The 18,636-nt window shown below is 64.9% G+C and overlaps 2 protein-coding genes and 1 long non-coding RNA gene across 8 annotated transcripts in view; 2 read left to right on the forward strand and 1 right to left on the reverse strand.

Moving 5' to 3' along the window:
- The window catches only part of MAPK15 (mitogen-activated protein kinase 15), a 15,605-nt gene extending 13,848 nt beyond the window's left edge, over positions 1-1,757 (forward strand). The window contains 6 exon segments of the mRNA XM_060127751.1: positions 246-383; positions 501-606; positions 731-908; positions 1,023-1,156; positions 1,245-1,381; positions 1,495-1,757. Of these exon segments, the coding sequence (XP_059983734.1) occupies positions 246-383; positions 501-606; positions 731-908; positions 1,023-1,156; positions 1,245-1,381; positions 1,495-1,669 (868 nt within the window). The 3' untranslated portion in view covers positions 1,670-1,757.
- Positions 1,758-3,397: 1,640 nt separating this feature from the next.
- FAM83H (family with sequence similarity 83 member H) lies at positions 3,398-17,155 on the reverse strand. Of its 6 annotated transcripts, XM_060127656.1 has the most exons (6): positions 13,521-13,640; positions 10,194-10,352; positions 9,295-9,756; positions 8,177-8,341; positions 7,967-8,091; positions 3,398-7,741 (listed from the first exon to the last, which is right to left on the reverse strand). In XM_060127656.1, the coding sequence occupies exons 3-6, from the start codon at positions 9,739-9,741 to the stop codon at positions 4,996-4,998; spliced, it is 3,483 nt and encodes a 1,160-aa protein (XP_059983639.1). In that variant the 5' UTR covers positions 9,742-9,756; positions 10,194-10,352; positions 13,521-13,640; the 3' UTR covers positions 3,398-4,995. The 6 variants fall into 6 exon arrangements, with proteins under 6 accessions (XP_059983639.1, XP_059983634.1, XP_059983638.1 ...); XM_060127651.1 differs by lacking the exons at positions 10,194-10,352; positions 13,521-13,640 and adding an exon at positions 17,002-17,155; XM_060127655.1 differs by lacking the exon at positions 10,194-10,352 and having other exon boundaries at positions 13,521-13,641.
- On the forward strand, positions 15,139-16,550 carry LOC132507898 (uncharacterized). The gene is made up of 3 exons (XR_009536360.1): positions 15,139-15,203; positions 15,505-15,591; positions 16,295-16,550. It is a non-coding gene; the product is annotated as an uncharacterized LOC132507898 (long non-coding RNA).
- Positions 17,156-18,636: the final 1,481 nt, after the last annotated feature.

Consider the following 18,636-nt stretch of genomic DNA (forward strand, 5'->3'; position numbering starts at 1 on the left):
CTTACCGCACCTTCAGGGTGCCCAGCCCAGAAACTGTTGCCCAGGCTAAAGACGAGGAAGCCCCAGTGTGGGCGCAGCTCGCCCTGGCCGGCGGCAGGAGCTGCACCAGACCTTGGAGAGGCGACCTGAAGGGAAGCAGGGCTCTGACGCGCCTGCGCGCTGCCCGAGGGTGGTGCTAGGGAGGGAGCAGGGAGCAGGAAGTGGGGGGCGGACCCTGGAGCGGCTGATAGGCCGGCTGCCCACAGGCCGGGCCCGACACTGGACGCCCTCCTGCCGCCCGACACCCCCCCAGAGGTCCTGGACCACCGCGAGTGACCCCTGGTGTTTGCCCCCGACAAGCGGCTCAGCGCGGCCCAGGCCCTGCAGCACCCCTACGTGCAGAGGTAGGGGAGGCCCGGCGGCCGGGCAGCGGTTGCTGTGGGTCGGAGAGGTCGCAGGGGCTCGCCCGCCGGCAGCCCAGGTCTCGCCTCTCCAGCACCCGCCTCGCCGGCGCCCCGCAGGTTCCACTGCCCGGCCCGGGAGTGCACCCTGGAGGCGGACGTGCGGCTCCCGGTGCACGAAGGAGCCCAGCTCTCGGCCACCGAATATCGCAGCCGCCTCTATCAGGTGCTCCGGCCCGCGACCCCCATCATCCCACGTGCACGCATCCTCGAGGCCTCCCCCGCCCCAGCGACCCCCAACCCCCTGACGCCCATCCCGCGCACCTCCGAGCGCCCCTCGCCTCTCGCAGATGATCCTGGAGCGCAGGGGTAACGGCCGCGTCCCGAGGGAGACGGGCCTGGGCGGCGTCCCCACGCCCCCGGCGCCCCCACTCAAACCCAGAGCCGCGGCCAAGCTGCCCTCGGGCTCGCCTGCACGGAAGCCCGGACGCCGGCCTCGAAGTAACCCCGGTCACGGCCCCGCGCACGGTGTGTGGTCTGGCGGCCGCCCGCGCAGAGCTGCTGGGGTCCCTGCTGTGTGGGGCCACCAACCGCCAGCAGCGCGGGACCCCTGACTCGGGACTTGAGCTTCCGACCCCACAGATGTCCCCGGCGGAGCCAAGGACCCTCCCAGGCAGAGCTCGGCCCCCCTGCACCAGCCTCCGCCCCCAGGAGGTCTTGGGAGAGGGAAAGGGCCCCGCTGGGCGACGGCAGGGCTCCCCTCGGCATCCTGCTGGGTAGGTCGTGGGAAGGGGGGCACGGGAGGACCCCTCCCGCAGATCCTTCGCGACGGTGCCAGTGATCCTGCGACACACCCCTTCCTAGGTGAAGCCCATCGGGAGGGGGGCGGCGCCCTCCTTGACCTCGCAGGCCGCCGCCCAGGTGGCCGTCCAGGCCTTGATCCGGAGTGACCGGAACCCGGGCCGTGGTGGCAACGCGGCCGGCGCGTGACCGGTGAGCCCGCGCCCCTCCCGCCCTCCCCTCCCTTCCACCTTCCTTCCCCGTCCCCCGTCCGCTTCCCTCGCCTCAGGTCGCTCCCTCCACGCCTTCTACGACGGTCCTCGTCTGCTTGCAGGTCCTTCCCCGGCCTCCCCGGAGGCCGGCCCGGCCGGAGGATGTTCAGCGCCTCGGCCTCGCAGGAGGCCCAGGGGGCCGCGCGGGCCGTGCTCGGGGGCTGCTCCCAAGCCTACGGGACCGTCTGCCACTCGGCGCCGGGCTGCCTGCCCCTGCTCCCCGGACCCCGCGCCTGAGCCGCCCTATGGGTCTTCAACCGGCCATCCCCGGCACCCAGCCCCGCGCCCCTCCCCTAGTCCCTGGATTGCCCCTCCTCCAGGCCTCCCCCCCCCCGCCCGCCCCCCCCCCCCCCCCCCCCCCCCCGCCCCAGACCCTAGCGCTCTCCACCCACCTTTTCCCCAACCCGCCCTCTCCTGGGCACATTTGAGTTCTGCAGCTTGTCCAGGCCTCTCTGGGGGAGTAGATGAGGTTCACACTCCAGCCTCAATCACCTTCTCCAGTAAAGTGTGGTCTGTGTGTCCCAGCCTGCCGACCCAACCTTCCTCCTCGGCTTCCTGCAGCCCACCCCTTTTCGAGGACACAGCCCTTGAGAAGCCTCGTGGGCGCCATATGCTGTCACCCTGGGCTCCTGTCTGGTCACCTTTGTCCACAGCAGGCCTGCCTGGCGCTTGAGCACATCAGATCCCAGCTGGGGCTGCTGCAGGCTGTCCCCAGGGTGGTCCTGGCAGGAGAGGGTCTTGTGTAGTGCATCTGTTGCCTGGGTGCAAGCTACCATGTGACCACATTTGTGGCCTTGAGCCAGAGCGGGAAAAGGGACAAGATGGGGCAGCGCCCCTGACTGTAGCCATTGTCAGTCACCCCAGCCCATGCCCCACCAACACAGTGACTGACACCCAGTTTGTCGCCAGGCCTTGGTTGGGGGAGGGGGAGAACAGCTGGAAATGTCTTGTGGGGCTCAAGGCTCCCTCCTCTGGTCATCACCAGGCAAAGGGCCTGGTGTGAGCCCAGGTGGTGTGGGGGCCAAGGAGGTGGGAGGGGCCCAGCGGGCGCTGAGGTGTCTCCTGGTCCCAGGCACGCCTCACACCGCGTCTGACCCTGGGCAGCGGTCAGGACACAGGGAGGCCACTTCCCGGCTGCCTGGCCGGAGGAGCTCACAGCCTAAGGGTTTCGGCCTGTGCGGTGCTGCCAGGAGCAGGAAGCTCTGCCCTACTGTAAAAGACACGGGCTGCTGCGGGGGAAGGGCGAGGCTTGGGCAAGGAGAGCTGCACGGAGGGTGGACCCAGACCTGGCAGCTACAAGAGAGATTCAAAGGCAGAGAGAACAGGGCTTGGGGGAAGGCTAAGCGTGGGGCCACCACAGTTCTGGCTTGGAGGTGAGCTATTCACGAGATGGGGACTGCCCGAGGGGCAGCTGTTTGCATTTCTAGAGCCTGAGGCATAGCCCCAAGTGATAAACAGGGGGACAAATGAGACTAGGATGAGTGCCACTGCCCAGAAAGGGGCAGGGCGCCCAAGAAGTCCAGCCCTGAGTGCAGAGGCAGTGCTGCTGGGACTGGAGGGCCAGGGAGGCCCAAACAACTGGCACCCAGGCCAGGGGAAGCCCCAGGCCGATGGGAGCTTCAAGACGAGGCTGGGAAGTGTCTGCTGGGCTAGGCAACCAGGGGCTGTGCCGACACAGAGGGCCAGGCGGCGGCGAGGATGGGCAGCAGGCAGCTAAGTGTGGCAGTGAAGGGAGGCCTGCACAGGAAGGGGCCGAGAGGTGGAAAGGGGCTGTGTTGGTTAGAAGGTGCGGGTAGCGGTATGGCAGTAGAGAGGGGGAGGGGCCTTTAGTACACGCAACAGGGATGGGTGGTCGCATCCAGAGGGAATCGGAGAAGGTCATAAGGCTAAAGGTTGCAACACAAAGCTGGGTGATTGTACACATATAATTATACACACACACACACACACACACATTTGGGAACATGCTGGAATATTTTGTGCCTTGTTTTATTAACACCAAAATGCGCAGCATCACATTTGAGGAGATGTCTTATTGAGCACGACGTGGAGGACGCAGGTGGCAGGCGCTGAGGGCCTCTGGCCTCTCCCTGGGCAGAACCTCCCTTTCCTGCGAGGGCCTCCCTCAGCGATAGGCCCGGCCAGGTCTGCTAAGAACAACTGTGCACCAGGCCAGGTGAAACCAAACTCCTCAACAAGCACGTGAAAGCCCAGAAATGCCCCAGCTTGTCCGGTTCCCCAGTGACCTTTCCCATTCGAACCAAAGTCTCTGCTGTTACCCCTACCTGGGTGGTGGCTTTGGTAAACAGACTGCGAGCCGCCAGGGAGCAGGTGTCCCCCTACCCCACCTCCCCTCCGTTTACCAGCTACTCGGTCAGAAGTGCTGCCTCACTCAGCAGTCCGGTTCCTTACATCCTTTCCCAGCCAGAGCAATTGGGGTTCCTTATACTTGAAAAAAAAAAAAAAGAAAGAAAAAGAAAAACAACCTATTTAAAAAGAAATAGCGCAAACACTAATTTACCAGTACTAGCACCTACTGTGGGGGGATTTTAAGCATCTGGTGCCCAAATGTGCCACTCCAGATCTACTGTCCGGAGGTAAAAGAAAAGATACAAGAAAGCTGAGGGGGGAGCCTTGGACAGATTTTGGGGGGCTTGGTGACAAAGGTGGAAGGAATGCAGAACAGGGTGGAGTTGGGGTCTGCTGGGCACCTGCAGGGCAAGGACCACTCCCACCTCACGGGGCATGGAGACCCCTCAGAGCAGTGGGCTGGGGCTCAGGTGCCACTGCACCTTGTCCTCTGCCCTCACGGAACAAGAGCTCCGCATCCAGCCCCTTTCTGCGGCATGGCTGGGGATGGCACCTGTGAACATGTGTCTGCCAGGGACCTTTGTGAGGGCAGCACCCACAGTCCTGCACAGGGCAGCCCCTCGGGGGCCACCTCCCCACGCTGAAGGGATGGGCCGCCAGGAGAGCTGCCAGGAGGGTGGAAAGGGGCAGGGCAGGAAGTGAACCCGGCGACCACGGATACAGGTGGGGAGGACAGGTCCTGAGAAGGGGGGAGGCCTTGAGAGAGGACGGGGCTGCCAGGCACAGAGGAGAGGCCGCAGCACAGCCAGAAGGCCACGAGCAGAGGGGACCCCTGAGACACAGACACCCTGAGACACAAGGACCCCAGAGAATGGGGGACTGAGGCACAGAGGCGGGCCCCCTGAAAGATGGGGGACTGAGGCACAGAGAGATGGGTCCCTGAGGTGATCCAAAGGGGACCTGAAGCCCAAAGAAATGGTGCAGTCAGACGCAGGTCAGGTGGCGCTGAGGGTCCAGAGACTGAGGTGTGAGAAGAGCGGGAACTGGGGAAGTAGGGCGGGGGGCAGCTAGGGGCTGGAGCCCCCAGGGAGGAGAGGCCAAGGGGCAAGAGGCAGGGAGGACCACCGGGTGCGCCTCAAGCGGAGCCAAGCTCTGGCTGTGCTCAGCCCGGTTCCGAAGGCTTTGGCTGAGGACCAGGTGTTCTGCCTGACCGTGATGCCGGCACCCCGACCTGGGCTGGTGGGCCAGGAGACTCACTTCTTGCTTTTGAACGTACCCAGGAGCTTGGGCATGAACTTGCCCACCTTGCTGTCCCTGGTGTCCTCCGCCGGGCCCTCCCCGGCCCCCGGGCCCCCGGGCTCCTCCTTTTTGCAGAAGACCTCGAAGCGGCTGTAGACGCGCTTCTCTTTGCGCATGCTCTCCATGCGGTGCAGCAGTCGGTCGCGCTCCGCTGCGCTGGCTGGCAGCGTGCGGTTCAGCCGGCCTTGGGTCCCCAGGCTGTCTGCGAGGAAGATGGCAGAACATTTGTCCTTGTCGGACATGTCAGGGGCCCGGCCGCCGGCAGCTGGAGGGTGGCCCAGCTCAGGGCTGCTCTGGGCCGGGGTTGGCGCGGGGCCTCCGCGGTGCTTCTGGCCGTGGGCGCTGATCTGCTCCAGGATGGCTTTCGTATCATCCCGCAGGTTGCTACTGTACAAGGCATTGGCCGTGGCCGAGGCCACGCACCCCCGCGGGCCCCGCTCATCTCCTGTGGCAGCCTCGGTGCTGTCAGCCCGGCTTGGCGATGGCCGCCGGGGGCTCTCAGGTTGCCCATTCTCCTGTGGCACCGGGAAGCTACCCTCATCCTCCATGCGCCGCTCACCCTTGGGGTTCAGCAGCTGCCGCAGCCGCGCAGATCCCCTGCGCAGGATCTCCATGGGGCCGCCAGGCGCCTCCTCTGTGGGCCCGGTCTTTGGAGACTCCCCGGAGAAGGGGAGGGGGAGGCTGCCCCTGTGCTCCGGCACAGGGGGCACCGGGGGCACCGGGCTTCCCTTGTGCTCAGGGTAGGCAGAAGCGGGACTCCCCTTCTGCTCGGTAAATCCCGTGGTGGGCCTGTCTCTGCAGCTGGGAAACCCTGCAGTGGGACTTCCCTTCTGCTCGGGGTAAGCTGAGGTGGGGATCCCTTTTGGCTCAGAGTGGGGCGGCTGGTGCGCCCCAGGCCCCTCTGGTGGGGGGCTGTCCCGCCCTTGCGGGGAGGTGGAGCGGCCCTGGGTGGAGAGGAAGCAGGAAGGCAGCCGGTCAGTGCCGCCGCTGCTCCCGCCCAGTGTGTCCAGCAGCTGCGTGGCGGTGAGAGCGGCGGCTCCCGGCTGCCGCTTGGCCTCCTGGTGCAGCTGCTGCGTGAAGGAGTCGCGCAGGTCTAGCAGGCAGCTTTCGAGGCTGCGGTGCTCGCTCCCACCGCCCCCAGGTGCCGACACCTCCTCCCGCCACGCCTGGGACAGGATAGCCTTGCTGTGGCTGGCGACCGTGACTGCTGCCCCCATGCCGCCGGCGTCTCGAGTCGGGCCCTTGTATTTCTCCAGGAGCTCGGCCACCTTGGTGGAGACAGCAGAGCGCATGGCCTTGCCACCGGACGCCGGCATCTCGCTCCCCACCTGCTCCTTCTCCGCGGTGGCCGCAGCAGCTCCGCCTGTGCCCTCCGCCTGTGACGCGCTGAAGATGAGCGAGGAGCGCAGCCGCGAGCTGCGCTGGATCAGCGGGTTCGGGCGCAAGCGGAAAGTGTCCTGCTTGGCCAGGCCGGCCTCCAGGCCCTCGGGCTCGGAGCTGTCGCCACCACCGCTGCCGGAGCCCGGGAAGGACGTGGGCACACGGAAGCTCGAGGTCAGCAGGTCCCCGGCGGCCACCCGGCCCCCAGAAACCAACACGTCGTCTTCATAGGCCTCGGCCTCCATGGGTGCGGGCAGGCCCTCGTCGCCAGCATCCTCACCGTGACAGCCGCTCAGGTAGGAGGCGAGGCGCCAGTGCCGCAGTCCCGCCCGCCCCTCGGGCCGGCCTCTGCGCTCTGGCTCTGGCTTGGGCACAGTCTCTGGGCCTAGCCTCGTCACCGCTTGGCAAGGGAAGCGCTGTCCCAGGTTGGGAGATGGGGCCCCGGCCGGTTCCAGACCGCGGAGCCTGGGCCCGAAGGCAGGGTCAGAGCCATGGCGCACCTCCCGTGAGGCACTGGATGGCACGTAGTCCAGCCGCTGGTGTCCGTCCGGGCCGAGCTCCGGAAAGCGCTGGCCGGCGCCCAGCGTGAAGTCGTCATGGTCCGCGAAGCCAGGGCGGCCAGCGCGCAGCTTCTCGAACGGGCCCTGTGGGCGCGCTGGCGCAAGCTGCGGATCCCACTGGTAGTGCTGCTGGTAGAGCTGGTCGCGGTGGAAGTGGCTGGTCTGGAAGCGTAAGTCATCACCGTAGCCGAGGAATGTCTGCCGTGACACCTGTCGCGCGGCAGCGAAATTCTCCACGGCTCCCGTGCCGTCGGCGGCCGCGTAGCTGTGCCTTTTGAAGGCGTCCATCTCTTGGTGCCGTGCCTGAAAGAAGCCCCGCGGGCCCAAGAGCTCCCCGCCTGGTCCGGCCTCGGTGTCCAGATGCCGCGACAGTGGCCACAGCCCCGTGTGCGGCTCCAGGGCGCCCCCCGGCATCCGCGGTGACTCCTCTCGACGGAGGGCCGACAGGAAGTGGCGGTCGGGGTCAAGGAATGAGGGGAAGCCCAGGCCTTCTTCCCGAGGCGGTGGGAACAGGAGGTGGGCTCGTTTGGGTAAGGAGAAAGGGGTCAACGCCCCGGTCACCTGGCCACCCATGAGGGGCCCAGCCCCCGCGTATGGAGCCAGGGCGTAGGCGTCCATGCGAGCTAGCGCCCCGGCGGAGGGTACCAGCGGCTCGGACTGTGCGAAGAGGATGCGGAATTCCTCATCGAAGCTGGAGACCAGCTCGCCCTGGAACACGTGTGCCAGACTCCGGTGGATCTTCTCGAAGGACCACATAAAGCTGGGAGTAGGGCGGGGCCAGTCAGAGGGAGGGGGCGGGACCACTCGGGGGAAGGGCGGGGCCAGGGTTAGAGGGAAGGGGCGGGGCCGAGTAATGACCCAGGCCAGGCTGGGGCAGGACCGGCTGGAGCTGTGTCAGGGGCTCCAGGAGGAGGGCTTCTGGAGAGGAGGCCCTTTAATGGGGAGGGGCTGGGGCTGGGGGGGTGGGCAACGGGGCTGCGCGCACCTGTAGCTCCCGCTCATCACCACGGCACAATCCACTAGGAGGAACTTCTCCTTCACGTGGCCCTTGAAGGACTTCCCGGTACGGCAGTAGTAGGTGGGGCCCGCCACAGTGCGCACGCGTAGGAACTGGGGCAGGAGAGGCGTCATGTCTCTGAAGAGGGATCTTACCCCTTCCCTCCCAGCCATCCCCTCCCCCCCTCCGGTCACTCACGTCCACGTGGTGCAGGTTGATGTGGCACTTGTCAGCCATGTCCAGGAAGTGCTGCGCGTTCACCTCATCTAGGAGGATGTAGACCGGCACGCGGCGCGCAGCGGCCTCCAGCACTTCACTGAGAAGGTCCACGTCGGTGAACATGTCCATCACCACGGCCACCACCTGCGGGGGGGTTGAATCAGGGACGGAGGACAGACCCCTCCACGGTCCCCACCATTCTCTAGCCATACCTCCACGCCCCCGCCCCCAGGGCAGGTTGTCTCTGGATGCCAACAATGGCCACTAGCTCATCCCAGGGGAGAGTGGGGCCCTGTCATGGAATGGGGGTCAGAAGGGAGGGGGCTGTCAGAGGGGATATGGGCTGCTGGTCTGCTAGGCGGCCTATGATGGAGCCTGAGGCAGGCACAGGGCCTGCAGCCTACTGGGGGCGGGCTGTCCTCCAGCTCGGGGCGGGTGTTCAGCCCAGGGCAGAGAGCCCTGATGGCGCAGGGGGCAAGGCAGATGAAGCCCCCAAAACACCCCTGCCTTACAGACGCTGAGCTCCCAGGACCCCAGGGCAGGTATCAGGGCTGAGCCCGAGGCTCCATTTCTGCCCCTGGGAGAGGGTTGCCACGGGGCGGGGGGGGCGGGGGGCAGAGGCAGAGGCAGGGGTTCTTAGTGTCTGAACCTGCTGCCTTAGGGTCCATGGTTTAACAGCCTCCCTTTGCTATTTGCCAACTGTTTGGGGTGCTGAAGGCACAGGGGTAAGAAGCTGTCAGCTAGGTCAAGGGCAGGACTAGAGAGAATTCTCTCAACAGTAAAGCCAGGCAAGGAGGGACCCCAACCATCCCAGAGCCCCTGAGTTTCTGGGCACTGGCCATGACCCTGGGCAAGCAAACCTGTGCAGTCTGCAGCTTGAAATAACCAAACCCCTGCTGACCCGGGAAAAAGTCTGCCAGGGAATCCTCATCACAGCTCGAAGCCTGGAGACGCCTAGCCAGCCAGCCCTGGCCCCGCCCTTGCCCCCTAAGCTGGGCATGCTGGTATTTCTCCTTCACCCTCACACTCCTATTCATGCTTCACGGTCCAGCTCAGGCTGCCCTTCCCCACTGCCTGCTGAGCCTGTGGCAGCACACCTGCTGGGCAGAGCGGATCATCCTTCGAGCCTCATCCTTGATGCAGGGGCTGTCAGGTGGCGGCGGCTGCACCAGTGTGGTAACCTCAGTGCCCTGGAAGCCGAAGGTCAGGGGCCAGCCCAGGTCGAGTTCAGGCACTGCCTGGTCCGAGTTCACAGGCCAGTAGGTGCCCGAGGAGCCATCGAAGTCCATGTTGGGAGGGCTGCTTTCGGGGGGCTCGAGGGCAACGTGCTGTGGGGCCCGCAGGTGGCGGCTCACGTGCTCCAGCTCCTCAGGGCACAGGAAGGCAGGTGCCCCCTCGGACGCTAGGAAGCTGCTATAGGCCTCCGGCCCGCCCTCAGCCAGTGCATCCACTGCCAGGCGGTAATATTCTTTGTAGTGGGGTGGCAGGTACCCGGGTGCCAGTGGGTTATCCCCCTGCGAGGAGCTCTGGGAGCGACGGGCCATGGCGGGGCCAGGGACCTGGGGGAAGGGCAGGAAGACACGTTACAGAGGCAGGGGCTCTGGGCCCCCCCACACACATGCGGACACACATCATAGAAGGGGCTGTCAGTGACCTTGCGTGGGCTGTGGAGTTCAGCCCGTGCCTGGAGGTCTTCCAGGGCAGCCCCAGAACCTAGCATGCCCCCTAGCTGGGGGAACATCAGAAGAACGCCCCGACACAGGCACCCCAGCTGTCTCTCGCCGCTCTGGCCGTACCGGCCAGGCCCCTGCTTTCACCAGGAGCCAGGGAGCATCTGGTGCCCCAGCTTCCTGCCAGGGCCTCTGGCTCCACACAAAACCCACTCAGGTTACTTTATGGCCTTGTGGACCCCTTCCTCCATTAAAAACAAGAAAACACTAATGATATGATAGTTGGAAGAAAGAAAATATAATCCAGCCTTTACTGTTATATTTACTTTTTTCTTCTGATTTTATGACATGAATGCATTTTCGTGGCCCCTGGCACTGTGCATGCTGGACAAGCTGGGCCGCTGCCTGTCTCTCTGCCCCCAGTGCCGGGGGAACCTGGGCTGCTCCCTGTGCCTCTGGCCTGTTACCTCCACTGTAAAATGCACCTGTCTCAGCCATAAAGAAGGAAATTTTGTCATTTGCAGCAACGTGGATGAACTTGAAGGGTATTATGCTAAGTGAAACATCACAGAAAAACAAATACTGTATGATATCACTTGTATGTAGAACCTAAAAGAAACACAACAATCTAGTGAATGTAATAAAGAAGCAGACTCAGATATGGGGGAGGGGGAGGTACAAAGTATCGGGTGTAAGATGGGCCCAAGGATGCCTTGTACAACAGGGGGAATAGAGCCAATAGTTTGTAGTAATTGTAAATGGAGTGTAACCTCTAAAAATTGTATTAAAACATTTTTTTTTAAATGCAGCTGTCAGGGTTGAGCTGATAGCACACCTGGCCCAGGACACAGAGCTTGTCCTGGGATGCAGCGTTAAGCCCCATCCACAGACCCTGGCCGCTCCTGCACCTGCCCTACAGGGTCACACACTGAGCACACAATCCACTCGCTGACCTCTCAGCCCTCCGAACCCCGACCCCTGTCCACCATCCCATCTCAGACACCTGCCTGGGCCACACCCCGGGCACCAGCCCTCCCCGAGGCCTGTAATCCTGGCAGGAGCTTAGAGGCCTGTCCCTGCCAAGCCCGGCCCTGTGTGGCAGCAGCAACCTTTCCAAGTTTCTGGTCGCTGCCTGGCTCCCTGCCGCGCCCCGGAGGAAGTCAGAGCCCTTTGCGGTGGCCACTGGGCTCGTCCTGCGCTAAAGGTGGTGCCTCTCCACCTTCACTGCTCACCCCAACTTCACATCAACCACGCCCACGGGCTCCACTCCAGCCCACCTGCCTCCAAAGGGCTGCATGGGGGCCTGGCCTGGGTAAAAGCGGTCATTGGTCCTGGAAGGCCAGGTGGGGGCTTTATTTGGCTCCCAGGGCCCATCGCCCCAGGACCCCTGAACTGCCTGGATGCTCATCCCCTAGCCTGGAAGGAGGGTCCGCTGGAAGCCAATCCTGCCTAGCCTGTGGCTTCCTGAACATCGGTCCTGGCTGGGGAGGTGGTTCTGCCAGACTGCCCCCCCACCCCCACCCCCTGCAGGTGCAGCTGGACGCTGCTGACTGGATGGGATCCATGCCCGCTGGAGACTGTTGCCTGAGAAAGTTAGGGGGTCAGGATGACCTGGGGAACCTCTCCTGCCTACCTTCCCTGGGAGGTGACAGGCTACTGAATGTGACATGGAGGTGGGGATGGGGCATACCCGCGTGTCATTCAGTCACACCTGGCGGAGATGCTACTTGTCTGATTGTCTGAGGAAAAGCTACTCTGCCATGCCTTAAAGGGGGCACCGTCCCCTGACTGTATCCGGTTACATACGGCCTCGTTGTACCAGGACCAGACCGAGGCTGAGCACACGCGGGTACGAGGTGTGGGCCTGCCTGTACTAGGTTTTCACCCTGTACCTGATGACACCGTTTTTGTGTGTGTGGGGGGGGGGGGGTCACACTGTATCTCTTTTTTTTAATTTAATTTTTATTGGAGTATAGTTGTTTTACTATATTGTGTTAGCTTCTACTGCACAGCAAAATGAATCAGCCACACATATAAATATATCCTTTCCACTACACTACAGTGCGTTAGGTAGCGTTAGGACACTACAGTGCGTTAGGTAGAGCTCCCTGTGCTATCGATATGTTCCCATCAGTTGTCTATTTTATACGTAGCATCAGTAGTGTCTATGTGTCAATCCCAATTTCCCAATTCCTCCCACCCCCCCTCACACTGCGGGGGACCCCCGTATCTGGAAGCAGGGTGTGTGTGTGATCTCGAACTGTATGTGACGGGTGGGGGGCGCTATCCCGCTGACAGCCTTTGAAGGTGTCGCTTCCCAAGCCGGGGAGACCTGCTAGAAGTTAGGTCATCCCCTCCTACGTCACTGGGGAAGGGAATCAACACGAACTGTCCAGGTTGCATGCAGTTGGGGCACAGGGGATCCCAGGTGGGCAAGGAAACTTCTCATCCGACAGGACTGGTCAGGAAGGGGCACCCGTCCAGTGAGCCCACCAGGTGGCCCTACCCTGGCCCACACGGCTATACCCACGGTCCCGAAGACCTTATTCCTTTGCCTGTTTCCTTTCATGGGTCTGCACACCCCTGAACTGTGGACTGGGCAGTGGCCACTCCCAGCCAGCTGTGGAGAAGCCAGCAGCGTGCCTCCTCTCACATTTGCCTACCAAATGCCGGCCCTAAGGGAGGGAGGGGCGCTTATCCCACCCAGGCCGATGACTCAGAAGGAATCACGCTCTTTGGCAGCTGACCTCTGACCTCTGACACAGCGACAAAGCCTCCAGGCACGGCCCTCAGGGCTCTAGTGGGCTCCCATACCAGGGGCCTCCACCGTAAGTCTTTCCCACAGGGCAGGCCTGGGGTTTTATCCGGAGGGAAGGATCTGGGGCGAGTGCACGCGGTGGACGGACCCTGCGCCAGGCAGACAGAGGCATTAGGCTGAGTGGAAGAGCATGAGGGTGAGATCCCGGCAGGGGAGGCTCATGGTCTGGAAGTGGGTGAGCTGCAGTTTTCCGGTGCGTACTGCAGGGCCGGATGGGGTTACTGAACCCCAGGGAGTTAGGCTGACTGGGCCGGGTGTCCCATCCACCCACCCAAGTCCAGGGACTTGGGCGCCAGGGAATCGGGGCCTTCTGCTCTCCCTGCACCCTACGGAGGGAACCGGACCGAGCCCTGGCCACTCGGGCCACCCACAGGCCAGGCCATGACGGCCTAGAAGGGGCGCCCCAGGGAAGGGTCCAGGCCAGGCCCGGCCCGGCACCCTCTCCGGACTCCAGCTAGGCCGCGAGGGCGGGAGCAAGTCGGGCCAGCCTGGGCTGGCTCGACCCGGGCCCGGCGCCTATTCCCGCTCGGCTCCTCCTGGGCCGGCGTCGAGCGAGGGCGCCCGCGTCCACACCTGCACACGCGGCCGCGGCGCCCCCTCGCCCCCAGCTCGGGCAGACCCGCCCGACCCCCGTGCACGCGGCCGCGCTTGCGCTCCCACCGCCCCGCTCTGGGTTGCGAGGACCCAGCCCAGGTGCGGGCCGGCGGGCCGCCCAGGTGAGGCCGCGCGGCGGGGGGTCGCCGGTGGTGCCGACCCCGCCCCACCCCGCCGGCCCGGCCGCGGCCTCCCCCTCCCGCGCGCCCCGCCCAACTGAAGCCCGGGGAGGGGGCCCTACCTGGCCAGGTGCGCGGGGTCTCGGGACAAGGGCAGCAGGAGCCGACCGCCGCCCAGCGGCCTCGCGGTCCGGTCGGTCCGGCAGCCACTCCCTGCCGCGGCCCGCCCGCCGCGCTGCCTGATTCACGCTCCCGCCCTCGCCCCGCCCGCAGTCCCCGCCGCCTGCCTGTCCGGGCAGCACCTGGGGGCGGAGCGGCCCCACCCGCGGCGCGCCCGCATTCCTCCGCCAGCCGCCCGCCCGCCGCCGCCCCCGGGACCCCCGCCCGTGCCCCGGCTCCCCCGGACCCGGGCGTGCCCCCCGGCGGCGCAACCCGGGACCCTGGCCCGCTACCCCCGGAGACCGCTGAGGCCCCGACTTCCAGGGCCCCGCGCCCCCAGGCGCCCATCTGTTCGCCGAAGGCTTAAAGTCCCTGAGCCTGACCCCTGAACCCTCGCCCCGGAAGTCAGGGTGACTCGAAGTTCCGGCTCAGTCGCTAGGAAACGGGCCAGCCCCACGCGGGGGGCGGCGCTTCTGGCCTCGCCTACTGGCTGCGGAAGGCAGGTGGAGCAGGTGAGACAGTGGGGGCGGTGCCGAGCCCCCGGCAGGGCAGGACCTGGGGACCTGTGAGCACAGGGGCCCCGCACCACACCCGGACGTCCCCCACCCCGACGCCCGCACAGAGACGCCCGCATACTCGGACGCCCATAAGTACCTGGGACCCCCCCGGGCACACAGGGACCCTGACCGCAGATCCCCGACACACGCCGACCCCACACACGTATAGGAAAAGCACTGCACCCAAGGGACCTTCATTCCCACACGTGTGGACACCACCCCACACCAGTCCCCTCCCAGACCGATCCCGGCACCGAGCCCCCTCCACATAATTGGACCCCACTGGCATGCCCACGCTCACGCGTAACAGACCCTGACTGCATGGGGTCCTCTGCACACACCTGTGGACAGGGGACTCTACAGGCACACAGTGACCTGCACACACAAGGGATGCCACGTGTACACTGAGCGCCCACATACACAGGACCCCCCGTGCACATAGAACCCTGCCTCCACGCAGGACCCTGCAAGCACACCAGGTCCTGCGCCTGCCACACTGGGACACATGCCAGTTTACACGCATACAGGACGCTCTGCAGGCATGGTGGGTCCCGCGTGCACTGGCCCCACAGAACCCTGCAACATACAGGACACTGCATGAGCACTGAGAGTCCCTCACGAACTGGGGACCCTGCATTGCCGACTCCCACACAGACATGGGACCCTGCAAGCACTCTGAGCCCTACATGCTCCTTCCGTGTGCGTGTGTGCACACACATGCACAGACACACACGGAAGCCCTCAGCTGCCCCTAGGTGCCTCGGTGCCCCCAGCGTCCCCCGCAAACGCTTCAGATCCCTACTCAGAACCCACCGCCTGGGGCTGGCCTCCCAAGGAAATGAATTCTGGGGTCAGCTGAGTGGACTAGGGAGAGGGGTGTTGCTTCCAGGCCCTGAGGCCTGGACGAGAGAGGGTTGGGCATGCCCGGTGTGGGCGGGGTGGGGGGGGTGTTTGTCAGTGTCTGGTGGCGGTGCTGGGGAGGCTTCAGCAAGGCAGGGTTGGCTCAGGCTTGTGTTTAGGATGAAGCTGGTCCAGCTGGCAGCCCAGTGGTTTGGAGCAGGGAGATGGGTACCCGACATCGACCCTGGGGTGAGGATGGGTGAGCCAGGGTGGAGGGGCCAAGGGAATGAGGGCAAGGGGGACAAGCTGTGGCCAGATGTTCTTGCCAAACATTCCCACTCAGGCTGCTGGGCACACACCCCCCCCAAGAACCAGGGGCAGGCGGGTGGGCCAGGAAGCCGGCAGGAATCTGTGCTGTCGGGGTGATCCTGTGTTCCCCAGTTCGGCACCTGCTGTCCGTCCACACAGGTCCAAGCCAGTGTGTGATGCTGCCCCTACGGCCGCTGCCACTCTGACCACACCCTCCCTGACCTTTCCTACTCACCCCCAGGAGGATGAGCAGTAAGAAGGGGGGACCCGAAGCTGCCCCAGGGAAGTGGCAGACGTCCTTCCACAGAGCCAACCCGAGCCGCTGCTGGTGAGTGTGAGCCCTCTGACCTCCAACCCTGCTCAGACTCTGACGTGTGATACATGCTATGCAGCCACCCAGGGACAGTACTTCTGGGAAGACCTTTCTCTCTGAGAATGGCCTTCAGGGGATCTCCGAGTCAGGCTTGAGTGTGGTGGACTGAGAACTCAGAGCTCAGATGTCCATTCCAGACCCTGACCCTGAGTCTTCTACCCCTGGGGCTGGGACTGGGGTTGGGGTCCCGGGGACAGTGTTCAGAGGAACGTGGCTTTAGGACACATGGAGATGGGAAGCAGGCCCGTGTGGACTGAATATAGGTTCTGAAACAGGGCAGGGCTTGAGTTCATGTTGGGGATTCTCAGACTAAGCATGTGGTCCACTCTGACCCTCTGCTCCACCTAGGCTATCCTGTGCTTTTTCTTGTCTGCTGCTTCTCCCTCAGGCCATCCTCTCTTTAGCCACTTCCAGGCTGAAAGGTGACAGCTTGTCCTTGGCCTCCTGGTCCTGCTATGGGCCAGGAAGGGCATCTCTTCCCATGTCCACCCCTACCCATTGTTACTCTTCTTCTCTGAGTCCCATTTCTTCTCCGTCATGACACTCATCTGAGTTCTTTGCTAAGCTGCCAGCACCTTCCAGGCTGCGGCTCCGGGTCCTCCCAGTACTGGGATCTGTGCTTGCTAAGAGAGCCCCACACCCTGTTGCTCTGCTGCAGCCCCTCTGCTTGGAGTGGGCCTGGACCCCAGAGGCCTCCCAGATCCCAAGACCTGGAGGGAGGGTGGCGACTGCTCTCCACGCCAAGCCAGGTTAGCCCCTAGCTCCCCAAACCAGCCCCAGCCTCATCTGAGGCGGCAGCTGTCCAGGAATGAGGACCTGTCCAGGAATCAGGTGCCACGTGTGGCTTCCGCCATCTCAAGCCCTAGGAACAGGCTCTGCAGTAGACAGGAGGCTGGGCCGGTGGGCCAGGAAAATGTCGGGGAGGGAGGGGGGATGACGGACCTCAGTTCTGCTACCTGCTGACTGTCCCCCTGGGCCCTGGACCCAGCCCTCACCCCACACATTCCGAGCACTGTGCTGGGCAGCTCCCGCCCCGCCCACCTGGCCAGGATGCCTGGGTTCTCTGCAGAGACACCTCTGCCTCAGTTTCCCTAGACAAGCTCCCTCCTTGGGCTCCCTCTACCTGTCAAGCATTGGGCCAGCCCGAGAGGGCTTCCCGTGCAGCGGTCTTTGCCGTGCCCTGTGTGGTGGGCACCAGCCTCACTGTGCAGACATGAAAGTGGGCCCACAGGTGTGCCGCGGCGCACATCCACCGGGCTCCGGCCTCCTGGAGCCCTGCGGGACCTGTAGGTGGCTCGCGGGGTCAGCACGCCCCCGGGGCTTGTCCGGACCCTCCCGCACCTCCACACCCCCTCCAGGCCTTACCGGGTCCTGGGTCCGAAGCGCCTCAAGGCCCTCGCACCGCAGTTGCTCCAAGGCCATGGCCAGCTCCAGCCCCTCCACTTGCACCCAGGCCTGCTCCTCCTGACACAGCTGCATCTGCAGCTGGACCTGCCGCCGCTGCTCCTCCAGCAGCAGCTGCTCCTGGGCCAGGCACAGCTGGACCTCGCGGAGCCTCAGCGGCTCGGGGCCCCAGCCCGGCGTGAGGCCGTCCACCCTGCAGCCTTCCACGTCCGCAGCGGGGACCGGCACCGGCTCGGACCCCAGAGCGATGGCCTTCTCCGGCTTATTGGCTACCTGAGGCTGCTCTGGTCTGGCCACTCTGGGGTGTCCCCGGGCAGCCAGCTTGCTGCTGGTCACGTGCCCCGCAGGGGCCACCCCTGCCTCGTCCCGAGGGTCCCTAGGGGCAGGGGGCGGCGGCTCGGCCTCGGGGCCCTGCTGGCCCGTGGTCTTCTGTGCCCTGCCCGTCCTCCTGGCCCGGGGTTTGCGAGCTCGACTTCGTCTGCCAGACATGGCCCTGACCTGGCGCCTGTGTTACCAGGTGTCTGCTCCCCGGGGGCCCAGGCTCATCGGCTGGCCGGCCTCAATCAGGCGGGCTCAGAGGGCATCCCTGGGAGGCCACGGCAGTGGGCCCTCTGCTCCTGCAGCCCCTCGTGTCTGCCCTTTCCCTTGGCTGGTGCCCACAGCACCGAGGCTCTGGCCTGGGCTCTAGCTGTGGGCCTCACAGCCCCACTCTGCACGCAGGCTGGGCCACGCCAGAGAGTTTACAGGGACTTGGCAGCGCGGTGGCTCACCCGGCGTGAAGGCTGACTGACGGGCTGACACAGCACAGGATTGTATGGGCACGGGCCTCTTTGGCCAGACTGGGAGGGAGACTGAGAGAAACTGGAGGAGGTGACGCCTGGCAGCCAGACCGCCGGGTGTGTGTAGCGATGAGTCTGGTCTTGCCCTGGGCGGGCACCGGTGCCCCACCACCCCTGTCCCACCCTGTCCACCCCCGGTCTCAGGAAACTCCAGCTGCAGCCCACAGGGCTAGGAGCCGCCTCCCCAGACTCCCTGGCCATCCAGACAAGACGCTCCCCAGCCACAGACAATCCTAACCCAACTACCACGGGAGCCCCTGGCTCAGCCCGCGCTCAGCACCTCAGCCCCCAGCCAGCGTGCTCGGAGGAGCCTGGGGCGCCCAAGCTTGTCTGTGGCGCTCCCTCGTGTGGACTCCTGCTGGGGGCCGGGCTGCGCCGGGGGAAGAAACTGGACCTTGAAAGGTCCAGGTGGCATTTTGTGGACTGAGATGGGGTGGTAGGAAGAGCCGGCCTGCCCTGAGGTGGGGCAGGGCTCTTGGGGATGCCCTGGTTGGGGGGTCCGGCTGCTCAGCCCGCAGGGGCCCAAGGAGACCCCACGTGGCCAGCCTTTGGAGCCCTGGGGACGCAACTGGGGGAGGAGGTGCAGGGGCAGCCTGAGTGCCGGTGGGAGGGAGGCTTGGGACCAACTCCTCCCCAGCATTTCCCCAGCCCGGGGCCGCTGACTCACACCCACGCCCAGGGCCCCATCCCAGCCAGCTCTGTCACACTGGCTCTACTGGTTTGCCTGGCCCAGCCCTGCCTGCTGCACCCCCTCCCG

The sequence above is a fragment of the Lagenorhynchus albirostris genome, chromosome 17, assembly GCF_949774975.1.
Source record: "Lagenorhynchus albirostris chromosome 17, mLagAlb1.1, whole genome shotgun sequence".
NCBI classification, from domain to species: domain Eukaryota; kingdom Metazoa; phylum Chordata; class Mammalia; order Artiodactyla; family Delphinidae; genus Lagenorhynchus; species Lagenorhynchus albirostris.